General features: G+C 54.0%; 1 protein-coding gene across 1 annotated transcript; it reads left to right on the forward strand.

Moving 5' to 3' along the window:
* The first annotated feature begins 4,748 nt into the window (after positions 1–4,748).
* LOC137842774 (P2Y purinoceptor 2-like) lies at positions 4,749–12,072 on the forward strand. Its single transcript, XM_068657255.1, has 2 exons — positions 4,749–5,089; positions 7,161–12,072. Exon 2 carries the CDS (start codon positions 7,206–7,208, stop codon positions 8,286–8,288), a length of 1,083 nt encoding a protein of 360 aa, XP_068513356.1. The 5' UTR covers positions 4,749–5,089; positions 7,161–7,205; the 3' UTR covers positions 8,289–12,072.
* Positions 12,073–14,999: the final 2,927 nt, after the last annotated feature.

The following is a 14,999-nucleotide window of genomic DNA, read 5'->3' on the forward strand; positions in this document are numbered from 1 at the left end:
AGGTTTTGCCTCGCTGGCTTCAGGGAAGAGCACAGGGAGGTATTGGAGGATGACTCGCCTGGGTCTGAGGCACCCCAGTGCTGGCAAATGGATGTGATGCGGAAAACCTAATGAATATTTTATTTACCAGCAGCCAGCAAACAACCTGCATTCAGGCAGGATAATGTCATAGGATGGAGCTTTCAAAGAGAACCTAAGGGAAGAAGGCACCCCACCAGAAACAAAAACATCCCCATGGGGCTGGCATCTGACCCAGCCTCTGCTGGGGAGCTGGGACTGGGCGGGAGGGTTTGTGCAGAGCCCCACACCCTGGGCACATCCCCGCCTTTCCCATCCGAGCCCAGCCCTGCCCTTGTGCCCATCGCTGTTGTACCTGGCCTGGACTAGTACCTGCGGTGACTCGTGCTGATGCTCAGGACCTTTGGCTGTGGCCACAGGATGGATGCAAGGGCTCGTGCTAGAGCTCAGGGCAGGAGGTGAGCGGGGAGGCTGTAAGCACTGTGCTGGTTGCTTTGGTGGCTGGGCTGTAGCACAGCAGGGTAAAGGGCATCTCTGGGTACCCCGTGTCCTTGTAGGGGTGCTGACCATGGCATCATTTATTTTGCACCTTTAGCTGAGTCCAGACAGCCTGGGAAAGCAGAGCTGCCAGCTCTGTGTGCATCACGCAGCAATCACAGGCTGCACCCTCAGCAGGAGAAGCTCTGCAGCGGGGAGAAGTGGGAAATTATGGGATGAACTGGGATCCTTTTAGCCAAAGTAGGATTGTCCTGGGGAGGGGCTGAGCAGATTTAAAACCAGCTCAATGTCGGTGGGGGAGAGCATGTGCAGGGACCGGGCTCGTGGTGGCTGCTACAGGCTGCCGCGATGAGGCAGCGCCTTGTGAAGCTTTCTCGGGTGATGAGCCCTTGTGGGCAGGTTCCCCAGTGCTCAGAGAGCACAGCTGGAGCCAGACATTCACCCTTCAGTATCAGCTTGGGTTTAGGAAGTGCTCAGAAATGGTCATCACATCTGCAGAGCTCCATCGGCAGGGCAGGGGCAGTGCCAGCCAGCTCGCAGGCGGCTTTCCCACCGTGCGGCTCAGCGCCGGGCCAGGCACCATCTGCCCACGACAGCCTCCTGCCAGCCCCGGTCACCCATCTGCTGGCAGCTGGTGCAGCCCTGGCACCAAGGAAACCACGGCATCTGCGATGGTTTGGGGGATGAAAGTGGCTGCAACGCCCACACCTGCACGGGGCTGAGTGCTCGTAGCTGGGAGCCTGGGCGAGCTCGGCAGATGGGGCCCAGTGCGGGCAGCCACGGAGCTGCATCTCGCCCTGAATGCCTCTGCACTGCTCCTTTCCACCTCCTGCCAGGGGCAACGTGAGCAAGAGGCTGGTGCCATCCAAGATTTGGGGATTATTGAATTTTAGGATTTGCAGACGTTGCCAAGAAAGTCACCCAAAGCCTTCCTGTAAGAGCTCAGCCCCAGAAGCCAGCCCTCCCTGGGAGAGGAGGCCAGCACTGTCAGGTGAAGCTTCTCCTCCCGCCACCTCCCCAGCCAGCTAGTTTAAAGTAATTAATCTGAAAACCAATTAGGAAATGAAGTTATAAACCAGCAAGCTAATTAGGACACGACAGAGCTGTCTCTTGGCTGCACTTGCAGCACAGGCAGGGATTTCAGGGCTCGTCCTCCTTTTGTGGATGGTGAATGGCAACGAGCTCTGGCATAAAGCAGCTTTTCCTCCTGCTCATAGCGTTTCCCCAGCTCTATTTTCCTCGGCCACAGAAGGGGTCACGGCTCCACCAGCCCCCTCTGCCACTTGTGGGTGTGGTGGGGAGTTATTGGGGAGCACAGGAGGAGCGGTGCTGAGCAGGAGCCAGAAAGATGGTGAATTTCCACTCGCCAGCCCCAGAGATCACCCCCACGCCCCCCTTTCTGCGGGGAATTTCAGTGCATACCCCTGCAGCTGCCACCCCTTGGTCTCTGAGGTCTGGGCATAGACGCAGGGGACATGTCCCTGGCTCCGACCCACGCCTCTGACGCTGTCTCACTTTTCTCCTCAGCAGCAGCGCCACCAGACTGAACCACTCCAGCTTCTCCAGGCCGCTGGTCCACTCGGTGCGCAGGGAGCGGTACCGGGACTGGAGGAAACCAGGACGGATCATCCGGAAGGCGTGAGGACGCCCCAAGGTCTGTCGGGGAGCATGGGGAGAGCTTCCCGAGCCCAAAGACACCACCCCTCATACGGCCCGCACCGACCACCGTGCAGCAGCCGGTGTGAGAGCGTCCCACAGGCACCGTGAGCTGTGCCCTGCAGCTTTCTCCTTCCCCTGAGCCTGGTGTTGGCGAGAAGGAAAGAGCCCCTTCCTCACGGGGACCTGGCACTGCATGGTGAGGGGCAGGGGAAATGCCCCCAGCCAGCAGCAGTGGCCCCAGATGAGGTTTTTGCACCCAGCACAGCGATGTGACTTTTCTTTCTTCTTCCCAAAGGGCTGAGTAGATGGAGAGCAGATTTCTCTGGGGCAGAATGAAATTAATGAAATTTGCTCCTTGGGCAACTGTGGGAAGCCTCCAAAGGGTTTCAGTCTCCTCTCGCCCACCCGAGGGCTGCATGGCTGGTGAGCAGCGTTGCCCAAAGTGGTGGAAGGCTTTGGTGTCCCGCTGGTGACCCGTCCCCAGAGCCCCCGAGGGATGTGCTTCCACAGGGGCACCCAAAGAGATGGCACCCATCGCTTCGGAAGTGCTGGTTCCCTGTTAAGTCTCACCCACGGGGGTCTGTACGTTCTTTCTGCTTTTCGTCACGCTGTTGAGTGGGTGGCTGTGGGCTGGAGGAAGGAAAGCACCCTGAACTGGTGACTCAGAGTTATGCCACTGAAGGCAATTTGCTGCAATGACCTTGTAATTAGATTTCTTTGCAGCATTCCCAGCAGTCGAGGCAAATGTAAAAGTGACTTTCTAATGAGCAGATAGATGGCAAAAGAATACAATATTGCTCTTTTATTAGTCTGTGATTTAGACATAAAATTAGATTTTAGAGGCAAGAGTCGGTTCGTGCGTCCTGCCGCCCTGCTTACAGTCATGTGTGGAATTGGGAATCTCTGAGCGCTGGCAGGATTCTGACACCAGGCTCTAACAGCAAATGTTCAGGGCAAAACTGACTGCCTTGTTTGCTGAACATAACGTTTGGCTCAAACACAGCCTGTTTTTCTCGTTGCCAACCATTTATAAGCCTGACTCAGGCTCGCAGACACATTATCCAGAAGTAGGTAGGGAAGGGACTCAGAACCAGGCATTCCTCATGCTGAAGTAGCCACCTGCTGCATTTGCATGCCCGTCTGCTTCCTGGCTGTGTGCGAGGCGCTCCTGCGGTGGGGGCTGCGTTTGCTGAAGCTTGCAGGAGGCGCCTGGGCGAGGGCAGAGCTCTGTGCCTGAACAGGGCACCTGGAGCACGAGCAGGAGGAAGCTGGGGGCACCCTGCTCCCGAGGTACCCGTCCTCTGCCCTGGGCAAGCTGGCAAGTAGCTCGGTTGCAGGCCTCTGCTCCTCCAGGAGATGAAGTTCTGGCCTTGTGAGATGAAGTTTGTGTCTTCAGTTCTGAGATTTTTTTTGAGAAAGGAGCTAGAAGTAGTAAGGAACCTGCTTTCTGTGCACCCCAAAGGATAAACTTGTGAAGATGTGCCTCAGCTCTGGGACACTGTGGCTATCCCCGAGGCATCCACTGCCTGTCCCAGTACACACAGGTGCGTCCACAAAGAACAGAACAACAAAGAGAAGGTATTGGGGGAAAAAATGGTAGGAAAGCATTTCTGGGTGGTTCGGGCTTTGCTTTCCTGGCATTCAGCCTGCCCCCAGCCTGTGGGGGACGTGGCTGGGTGCTCTGCCTGCCCTTCTGCTGGTGTGGGGGAACTGCTGGGAGCGATCAGCATGCAGAGCTGTGTACCTGAACTCCTGGGGTGCTGCGGGACGTGGCCGGGCTCCCAGCCTCAGCAGAGCAGGGGGACCCAAACGGGACAGAGATGTCCAAACAGCCGCACCCTTGGGAAGGGACAGGAATGCCTTGCTTTGCTGATCACATGCTGGATTTATCCCTGTAAATGCCCTCCTGTTTCCTTCCAATAAACTCTTTTACATACACCTTGTTTGCATTGTCTCCTTTCTCCTTCAGCCCTTACGTGTCTCTTACATGTCTCTTCACAGCTTTGGCAGCCTGGGAGCCAGCACAGGCAGTGGCTGCTGGCAGCGTAAGCGGTGACTCAGAAGGGCTAAAAGCATCTTCAGATGCTGAACTTGTAACACAAATGCTTGTTTTCTTGTCTTTTCCACAGAGGAACACGTGGCTGCAATCCAGAGTCTTGTTTTGGATGGTTGTAGGCTTTGCTTTGTTCTTTTCCCTTTTTTTTTTTTTTTTTTCCTTCTCACACAAATATCCAGGTTGCTCTGCAGCTGTGTCAGGGAAGCTCCTGCCCGAGGGGCGCTCCTGCAGCGGGAGCTGATGGTGGCAGAGAGCTGAGGGGCGGTGGGCTCCACAGAGACCGGGGCCAGCCCAGAGGCAGCCCTGAGGCCACGCTCAGTGCTTTAAAAGAAAAAGAATAAAATAAGAAATGAACAAAGTGCTTACTGTAAGCCACACCGCAGCCCTCACTCGAGGCTTCTCATGGGACGCTGCACAGTGCTGCAGATGGAAGTCCCTGCGTGCAGCTCGGACTGCAGTCGATGCTGTCCGGTGCTATGATTAGGCTCCGTGGGCTGTGCTCCAAACCACCGCTTTCTTAGAAACTTCCCTTTTGCCTTGAAATGGCTCAGAGAAGTCCTGCCCCTCCATGCCAAGCCAGAGAAATCCCCGGGTGGCTGGGTGCTGGGTGCAGGGAGGGTTCCAAGCACTGCGGTGCCACCAGCCCTGGAGTGACCCCCGGGGACTGCTCCGCTCTGGCCCCAAAGAGCTCTCTGGGGTGGAGCAGCAGGAGGTCACCCTCCAGGTGACGGGCTAAACCAGGGGAATTTTGAACATAAAGAAGGAGCAAAATCCCTGCTGTGCTGAGAGGCAGGGCTGGATGCTGCTCTGCGTTCCCCCTCTCCAGGTCCTGCTCTGATCCTTAGCGCTGTTTTTGAGGTAAGTCTGTGGTTAATGGCTTGTGTGATTCACCTTCAAGGTAAGTGAAAATCCTTTTTTTTTTCTGCCTTGCCTTGGTAAGTCAATTCTGATTTTATTTTTTTTGAGTAATTCTTAGTTGTTTTCTTCTTACTGCTTTTAATTTCTCATCCTACTCAGAGTAAGAGAGAGAGGCTCTCTTTCTTTCATGAAGAAATTACTGCATATATTTAAACTCACTTTCTACAGGGCAGGGTGAACCCAGGCATCAACCCCAGCCCTCACTAGCACAGGAAAAGTAAAGCTGAGGAGCTTGAGGACTGTTTGCCACCCCCAGAGCCAGGCTGGTCACTGTGTCCGCAGTGGTTCTGCTCCGGGCAGGAAGGAAAGGCTCTGCTTGCTGCCAGCTCTCTGCAATGGGGCAGCCCTGGTTCGGGTTTTCTGGATCAGTTGCAAATCCTTGTGGATGACAGCAGCAACAAAACCTTATTTTACAAAAGTGCTTAATTTTGGAAAGCTTCACTTCTAGGGCAAAAAAGACAGAGGTGAGCAAACTGTTAATGCAAAGGTGTCTGCAGGGGCCATACACCTTTTTGTATGAGGAGGTATTGTCTTTAGGTGTTGGCTAAACCAGGGGGGTGCTGGTTATTAATCCATAGTGCCCGTGGCTTTGAACTCCTGTTTTCACCAGAAGGAGAGTTAAAGGCTGCAGTAAGGAAGTGGCACCCTGTGGGTGGTGGTTCTCAGCCCTTTCTGAGCTGCTCAGGCCATGTCCATCGCCCACCACATCCAGCCAGCCCTGAGCAGACAGAAAGGTGTGGTTTAATCACAAGTTCCTCTGGCCGACAGAAGCCATGAGAAACCAAAGGTGCCTTTGCCTGAAAATGCATCAGCTGTGAAAACACCTTCACGCCCCATTTCTCCCTGTGGTCCATCCCTGGGCACAGGGGCTGCATCCCAGAGCGGTGCTGAGCACTGGGGGGTGCTCAGGAGTGGTGGGCTCATACCCGAAAGGCAGCGTGAGTGACAGCTCACACGAGAGCCAGGCTTTAAAGCCAAGTGCTTAAACACAGGCAAAGAAAAGTGCCTGATTTCAGGTTCATCCAGGTAAGGATTGAGGCTCCCAAGTGGCTGGGGAAAGCTTTCCTGCTGGTGAGACACCAACGGGCTCAGAGGCTGCGTGCCAAAAAGGAGGAGGCTCGGCACTGCCGTGGTGATCCCGCTCCTCGCCCTGCCACCACTGCTGCCAAGGAGGTCAGTGGAGGTCACCCCGTGGTGACAAGTGCCAGCGGCTGAAAGTGCAGCCCCGGGATGGCACCGGGCAGCCCCCGGCTCCTTGTGCAGTGAATAACAAGACCTAAAAGGCACAAACCCAGTGGGGTGGAGACCAGCAGAAGCAGCAGCCCCATGGTCCTCCCTGCTGGAGAAAGAGACCGGAGCTGCTCCCTGCGCCAGGTTGCGCAGTGCCCTGCACCCCCTGGGGGTGTCCTGCTGTGCTTGACGGGCGGTGCGAGGATTTCGGATGCGGCAGCTGAGCGGGGTGTGTGTGTGGGGGCTGCTCTGTCTGCCGGGCGGTGAAGTCTGGCAGCAGAAGGGGGGGTAATTCAGTCGGCCGCTTGCCAGTTGCGCTGTAACAAAACCTGCTAAATGATTGTAGTGTGGGTGATGCTGGGCTCTTGCAAGGGATTTTAAATGCAGAGGCTTTTGGAGCCAGGCAGTGACAGCATCATTCATTTCATCTTCTCTTGTGAGCAGTTAGTAGCGGTTAACGTGTGAGCTGCTCCTGTGGTTCCTTTGTTGCCTTTTCTCTTTCTTTTGCAGCACAGGCAGAGGAAGCCAAGCTGAGTGTGGCGGGGTCGGGTCCGATTACCACAAGGTCGTGCTTGCTTGTGAAGAGTAGGACGTGGCCCCTTGCACCTGCCAGGTCTCCTCCGTGGTGCCTGTGGTAATTAATAGTCATTGTTTGGCCACAGATCTTCAGCCTCAGCGACAGTGTTTGAAAACCCGCCTCTGATGCAGCTCAGCCTTCATGTGCAAGAAGATGAGCTCGGGTAGATTCACTGCTTTCTCTCTTCCACCCCAACCCTTGCAGGACAGCACAGAGGTGTCCGAGGAGCTGCTGGCCTCGCTCGCCTTCATGAACACCAGCTTGGACTGCTTGCCCCAGGAGCTGCACCCTGCCATCCCTGCCCTGGGGACCCTGCTCCTGCTGGGCTGCATCCTGCTCAACGGTGTGAGCTTCTGGGTCTTCTGCTTCCACATCAAGCAGTGGGATTCGGGCATGATCCTCCAGTTCAACCTGGTCCTGGCAGACATCACCATCATCCCTGTTGCTCCCCTCCGGATTTCCTACCTCAGCCTCGGCAGCCGGTGGCCATTTGGCCAATTTCTCTGCCAGCTCGAAGTCTTCCTGCACAGCACCCACATGTACGGCAGCATCTATTTCCTGACGCTCATCTGCATCCACCGGTACTTTGTGGTTGTTCGGTACAAGAGCAAGTCCCTCTGGAAGAAGAGGACCTTCTTGAGAAAGCTGTGCTTGTTTGTCTGGATCGTCCTCTTTGTCCAAGGGCTGCCTTTCTTCTTCGTCCTCAAAACTTCGTTTATTGATGGCTCAGAAAGATGCCTGAATATTCACCAGTCAGAGTTGTCCTCTGTTTACATAGTCTACAACATGGTTGTGGTTGTGTTCTCTTTCCTCCTGCCCTTTGCTGTTTCCTTGACCTGCGGTGCTCTGCTGGGAGCTGCCATTGCTAAAGCAGCCAAGAGAAGCTCCAGAGGTAAGAAGATGAAGAACAGGTCTCTGCAGATGATAACAGTGTCTCTGGTGATTTTTGCCATCTGCTTCGGTCCTCTGCACATCTGCAGGACCATAGGCGTCGTCGTGAAGTACTACAACATATCTTGCCAGCTCCTGCACCAAGTGGAAGTTGCCTACTACATCAGCTGGGTCTTCACCATGGCAAACACCTGCCTGGATCCCCTGATCTACGTGTTTGCCAATGATAAGTTTAAGAAGAGCTTTGCTGACTCCTTCCGCAAACGGTGGGGCACCAACAGAGTGTGGCAGGGAACTGGGAGCCCCCTGAGGGAAGGTGCTGAAGAACTGGACCCTGAGCTTCTCCCTCCTTTTTTCTGTCCCAGGTCCCCAGAGCTACCAGCAGCAGTTCAGCCTGGCAGCACTGCAGGACCTGGGGGTTTCTCTGTGTTCCCCCAGTGACACCACGGGGTTGTTCCTGCAGGCAGGGGCTCCCTGGGCTCTGAGGAAGCTCTGACTATGCACAGCTCCTGGCCGTATCCCAGGTGGTTGGACCTCTTGTGCATGGGTTTCCTGAGAGTGCTGAAAGAGCCAAGCCCTACTGGGTACAAGGGGGGAATGGGGAAAGAATTTATACCTAAAGTCATAAATCAGGAGAAAGTCCAGTGAAAACTGTTGTGAATTCCTGACTGTGAATGTTTTTGTGCTTTTTTGGGAGGAGGGTCTGCATGTGCATGGAGCTGAGGAGGGTGCAGGTCCCAGCACCCACAGAATGCCCCCTGTCCAGGCACCCTTGGGCACCAGCACCTCCCCATGCACTACGGGGCTGGGGCCAGGCTCCCCCTTACCCACGCGTCTGATGGAAGGACAAGGGGGCAGATGTTGAGCCACGGATGAGGGGTACAGGCGGGAGGTGTGTGGATGGGGAAAGGAACTTCATCAGCCTGGTAGGAAATCTGGACTCAGTCTGTTGGAAGGTCCTCGGGAACAGGATTGTGTGCGCCCCTCTCATCAGCCTGCCCTTGTCCCACGACGACTGGGCTGAAAGCCTGCGAGGAGCTTCCTTCACCCCACTCCGAGTGGCAGCCAGGGAGAGCAAAAGTGTGGGGTGAAGGGTGCAGAAACCTGGAGCCTGAATGCAAAGGCTGTGCTTGTCCTGTTTGGGCATGTTGCCTGGCCAGCCCTCAGCCCTCTGGCTGCTCTCATCCTTGGCACCTTTGCCTTGAGGCAGGGGACTGTGTTTCATGGTCTTCTCCTTCTTCAATCACGCCATGCAGATGGGTGCCTGGCCTCTGGGAGCGTGGCAGCCCCAGGGCAGTGGCTTCTCCCTCGGGGTGGTGGGAAGTGGCTGCAGGAGCAGGGGGAGTGGAAGAGCCTGAGCTCGTGGGGGCAGAACTGCTGAGCTGGGTGCTGGGTCAGCCGAGGTGGAGGAGCCGGCAGTTCTTGGGCTGCTCAGGGTTTCTGCAGATTAGAAATACAGTATAGCTTTAAAAATGTATATAATTTTGTGGGGGTGCAGGCTTCTTTTAAACTCGGGTTTGACACTGGAGGATGTGAGAGTGTTGGAGGCTCTGACTGCTGCAGCTCCAAACTCATAATGGAAAGTGAGGTGCAAAAATAGCGTTTAAAAGAGTGGGCAGAGCTGTAACGTCACTTCCCCTAGGGTCATATGCTCCAGCCCTTCCCTGTGCCCTGCCTCAGTTCACCTCTCTGTAAAACAGACCCAGCCAAGCAGAGTTGTGCTGACTAAACAGAGCTGCACACTTGAGTGCATTTTTGTGTTACAGGGTGGCAAACCATGGCAAAGAAGGCAGCAGGGAGAGGAGAGGCTGGCTGGGTATAAGGCAATGGCTTGGATGTTCAGGGTTTATTTTTAGGCTTTGCTATACACTTTGTAAGCATGATACTGGATCCAAATTTCACTTCTCCATCTCTGAAATGCATCTAATTGCCCTTCCTTTTTCTGTCTTGCCTCTTTCAACTGAAAACCTACAGCCGCAGATCATGCTCACAGTTTTCTTTCTGTATGAGCAAAGCCAGGCACAGAAATCTCGGTTTTGTCTGGATTTCCTGGTAGATGCTGTAATGACTGCTGCTGCTAGGACAACAGGGAACAAGACCTCATCACCTAAGAGGAATTGGGCTGTGGTTGGGATTTTCATCAAGGTTTTGGTTCCCAGTATCCCACTTCAGTTTGGGTTTGGATGTCTCAGCTGTTGGATCTGCCTCCATGCCTGCTCCTTCCCTTCTGGTCCACCAGCGGAGCTGTGGCCAGCTAACTGCCCACAGAACCCAACAGATAATGCGTTCATCCTGGAAACTGCTACCAAGGGCACCCAGAAGTGGCCAGGAGACTCATTTTCTAACTTTTCTTCCCTCTCCCAGTTAATTCTTTGGCTAATCCCTGCCTGCCTTGCAGGGGGAAGTTGTGCAGCTTAATTTGATTTTTGACTATAATGATAGTTAATCCCTTGCATGATCAGACAGAAGGTGTTGTTCCCTACTGTTGGTAATGCTGCTTTTGGATGGGTCCTATTGCAACATTCAGGCAAGCTTCATAGTCCTGCCTTGCATGGGCATGTGGGTGGCAGCGAGCTTGGTTTCGGGCTCCTGCTTGAAGGAGGAAATATTTTTGTGTTGAGCTGATACAAAAATGAGGAGGCATTTGTATGTGTCTGTGGAAAGGGTGGCTGTCCCTGTCCCCGATCACAGCATTTGCCAAAGTGTCCAACAGAAAGCTGAAGACTCATACTCAAAACCCAGGCGAGCAAGTGATGGGGAGGAACCACATCAGGATAATCCCTTTTTGTTCCACCAGGGAGCATAGCTTGAGTAATTTTGATGCAAAATGTTTTCCAGATCAACATTCACCTTCCTACTCTTAATGAACTGGCAGTCAGTAACTCAGCCATGACAGCTGGCTTGAAAACCAACAGCTGTTCAGGCAAATACAGCTACGACCAATGCTCGGGCACCAAAACGTGTCTGCAGTCTTGCATGTGACTGTATCTCATCCTACATTAAAAAACCCAACTCTACCCTAAGCATGACCACAAATCCTCTTTTCTGGGTTTGAGCTGCTAGTATTTGGTAACTACAGTGAAAACATCCCATCTCACATAGTCACAGCATGACTGGGTCCCTCTGGTCCAACTCTTGCTCCAGCAGGGCCATCCCGAGCAGGGTGCCCAGCACCACATCCAGGTGCCTTTAGAGGATCTCCAAGGAGGGAACTCCACAACCTCTCTGAGCAACCTGTGACAGTGCTCTGCCACCTGCACTGTGAATAAATGCCCGCTGATGGCCAGGGGAACCTCTTTTGTTCCAATTTTTGCCCAGTGCCTCTTGGAGTTGGACTCAACAATCCTTGTGGGTCCCTTCCAACTTGGGATAGTCTATGATGCTTGTCCTGGCACTTGGCACCATGGAAAAGAGCCTGGCTCCCTCTTTGTTGCACCTTCCTTCAGGTATTTATAGATGTTGATGAGATCCCCCCTGAGCCTCTGTTTCTCCAGGCTGAGCAGTCCCAGCTCAGCCTCCCCTTGCAGTAGAGGGGCTCCAGGCCCTTCTACATCCTGGTGGCCCTCTGCTGGGCTCCTTCCAGTACATCCAGGTCTTTCTTGTACTGTGGGGCCCAGAGCTGGAGCCAGCACTCCAGGTGTGGCCTACAGTACTGTGTCCTGTTCTCAAGTACTGTGTCCATTTCAGGAGTGTTTGATCTTGAGGAACTTGTAGGATCATGGTCCCTCTTCACTTGCTATAAGGAGACTGCCTTTAAGCTTTTGCTGTTTTAAGGTGATTCTTACACCTTTCTGAGATGAGCTCATGCACTTATAAGGCACACAACCACACCATTACTTAGTTAAATTTAGGTTATTGCTGCTTGATAGCTGCACCTTTACTGGATCTAAAGGCTCACCCAGATGCCATACCAGGCACCTGGTTCACAAGGCAGTCACCGTTTGTTTCTAGCTTTGAGCAAAGGTGAAGGTGCTGATGGTTTCGAACCATTGACATGTACCACTTTCGGGCTTCAGGATCTTGATGCCATCTCCTTCACCCCAGTCTAAGCTCACGTTGGTTCCCCCCAGCTCTGAGCCCTGGTTCACCCCTGAAAGGTGGCCAACGGCTGGGGGCAGCAAATGGGGGTTTTCTTCCACCAACTCTCTGTTGCTGGGCTGAAGGGGTGAGGGGAGCCCAGCAGGAGTGTGACAGGCTGTGGCCAGCAGTGAACGCCCATGTCCAGGTTGAGACACAGCCCTGGGTGAAGGCCACGGCCCTGGGTGAAGGCCACGGCCCTGTCTGGCCCAGCCTCTGCAGGCCTGGCTGAGCGGCCTGCTGTAGTCTTTGCAGACTGGCACCAGCATGAACCTCTCATAAGGCCGTTTATTAAACGTGCACAGAAGCAGCTTGTGATTAACAATCGTGGCTTTTTGTTTGTTTGTTTGTTTGTTTGTTTGTTTTTTAAGGCAGAGAAGAACTATCAGGTCCTGCTCACTGTACACATGGCAGAGCGTCACTGGGCCAGGATGAACAGTGTAAAGGGTTCAGTTACTGACCGAGCTCATGTGAACAGTGGTGACCAAAAGAGTAGGCTCTGTAATCCTGTAACTGGTCTCCCAAATCCTTCTGACCATTTAGCGAACAGCCACAGGCAGTTCTGTGGTGGCTTTCAACTGAGCTCAGGCCTGGAGCCCGCTGCAGGCGGTCTTGTTTCAGCATCCTGCATCCTCCAAACAACCTTCCCGTGCTCAGCACAGCTTTGGAGTCCTTGCACTCATGGGTAAGAGGTGGGCACAAGAACAAAAGGCTGACTGGAGCAACACTGCTGATTTTCTGTAGAGCATGACGATCTTCTGGACAAGCCCTGGTGAACCCAAGCCCAGAAGACCACCTTGGCACCAAGTCCCTCTGTACAATCTGGAGGCATGGAGATCCTGGTCCCATGTAGATCCACCAGCTTTTAATTTATATTTTTGTATTTAAGCTCTTTGAGCAGCACTGCAAAGTGGGTGAGGAGCTTGCTAAAGCACTAAAAACCACAGAAATGTCTTGGAGCATGGGTGGATGGTGCTTTTCCATGGTGCAGCTGGGTTTAACCTCTGGATTAAACCAGTGGTTTCTTCCCAGCTGACACCAAACCCAAACCATGTGTCAGTCTTTGCAAAGCATGGTGCTCAGCATGGTGCTGAGGTTTGCATTGCAGTTTGATTGCGTGGTTTCACCTTGTATGCTGTGTTGTATGGCACACTGCACTGAGGTTTGCAACGCGTGGCGCTGCAGCAGCAAGTTGTGTGCATGGGAGCGGGATTGCTACAAACGGGCTCTGCCCTGGGGAGCCAAACAGCGATGTTTTCAGCAGAAGGCAGTCATTTCAGGTGCAAACACTTCATTCCGCAGACTCCCCAGTTTTCCATCAACCCCTCCCTCCCCCAGGGTGATACCAGCCCATCAGCACATTAAACGGCCCACGACGAGCCACGGTGAGGTGTTCCCGTGACGTGGGAGCCCTCCTGCGCCATCCCAGCAGGCACAGTGGGAGGAAGGACACTGCTGACGTGGGCTGGGGAAAGCCCTTGGCCTCGCCTGCCATGCAGGGCTGGGACACGCTGCCTGCGTTGCGTTAGGAGCCCAGCAGCTCCGAGCTGGTGTGTGGGCAACCAGCGCTGCCAGAACCTGCTCACCCAGCAGCGCCGATGGCCGCTTCCCCACATTTTTAGTTGGTGACTTGCAAGCAGGCTTCCTGTTTGTGAGATGATAACGCACAACCACAGCCTGGATGAACACACCATGCCAAAGCCCAGCTCATCCCTGCCACGACATTTACAGGATGCTGCCTTGGCTTGGTGCTGTTGTGAAAGCTTGCTTCCTCTTCCAGCAGCTCAGAAACCAAGAGCTGGGGCTGCAGATCACTAAATCAGCTTTAGAACAGTTGCAGGGGCTGCGGTCTGTGCTCTCATCGCTGATTTGGGGCGTTCCAGGAAGGAATGAGGTGCTTTTTCAAGTTTATTTCCGAACAAAAAACAGAAAATGGAAAATCTGCAGACTGGGCATTGGGGGTGATTGCATGGAGCCAGAAGCAAGAGACTTAAATGCTGTGTGTCCCTTGAGCCCTGCAAACAGGGAGCTTTGCAGTGCCTTCTGCAGCTTCCAACACAAACAAAGCTGGGCCCAAAGCTGTGGTCCTGGTGAGAGGGCTCTGAGCACTTTGGGGCTGATCGCCAAAGGGTGCTTATGTGGAAGAAATGTTTACAAGAGGGATTTGTGTGGAGAGTGGCCTTTAGATGTCCCTGGCACCATTTCTGGTTAACAAAAGCCATTCACTGAATCCTGTCCCGCTGCCCGGCCACACGCCGAGCTGGCTCGTGGTGTCCACCGGGCTGGGGAGACCCAACCAGAACTAAGCCAAAACCCACCCAGATCCACACCTGCTGGGAAAGGATTGCCCGCTGGTGGCACCTAGAAGAAGACAAGGTTTATTATCTCCTCATTGTGAAGCCTTTCCAAACCCAGTCCAGCTAAAAAGGATTAGTCAAAACTATCAGTGCCACCGTCGGTGCCCACAGGGCCCTGGAACACAGGGATGTCCCCTCTGAGCATCAGCATGGGGAAGGCTGGGTTGTGGGGCAGGTGCATGGTTGCTTGCCTGCACTGAGGATCAGGCAAGGGCATCCCTCATCAGTGCAATCTCATCCCTGCTCCTGCACCCACACAGCTGAGAAAATACAGCTCAGGGCAGCAGGAAAGGAAAGCAGAGGAAGGAGAATATTGGTGTGCAAGCCTGGAGGCATGCTCCTATTTTCAAGGAGAAAATAACAAAGAACCATGCTCCTCCTCTAGCCGGCTGTGAGGCCCTGGTGTGCTGTGCCTCGGCTTCCCTGCCTCACTGCTGAGGGTCATCACCTGTCCTGGGGGTGGACAGCTGGGAGGGGGTGGGTTGAAGCAAAGAGCTGAATCCCCAGGGTTTACACAGGAGGACGAAAAAAGGATGTGGGAACACCCCAGCAACAAGGCATAAATTTTGAGTTTGGGGCCACAAACCCCCACACGCAGCCCCATCTATCCTTCATTCCTTCCTTCCATCCATCCATCCAGAGCTCCATCCATCCACCCATCCTTTGTTCCTTCCAGAGATGACCATGCCGGTTGCAGAATCAACAGTGGAGCTTCCAA

Source organism: Anas acuta, chromosome 20, assembly GCF_963932015.1.
Source record: "Anas acuta chromosome 20, bAnaAcu1.1, whole genome shotgun sequence".
Lineage (NCBI taxonomy): Eukaryota > Metazoa > Chordata > Aves > Anseriformes > Anatidae > Anas > Anas acuta.

Excerpts from the sequence above, each read along its gene's own strand:
- LOC137842774 (XM_068657255.1), top strand. The coding sequence starts at position 7,206 with ATGAACACCAGCTTGGACTGCTTGCCCCAGGAGCTGCACCCTGCCATC.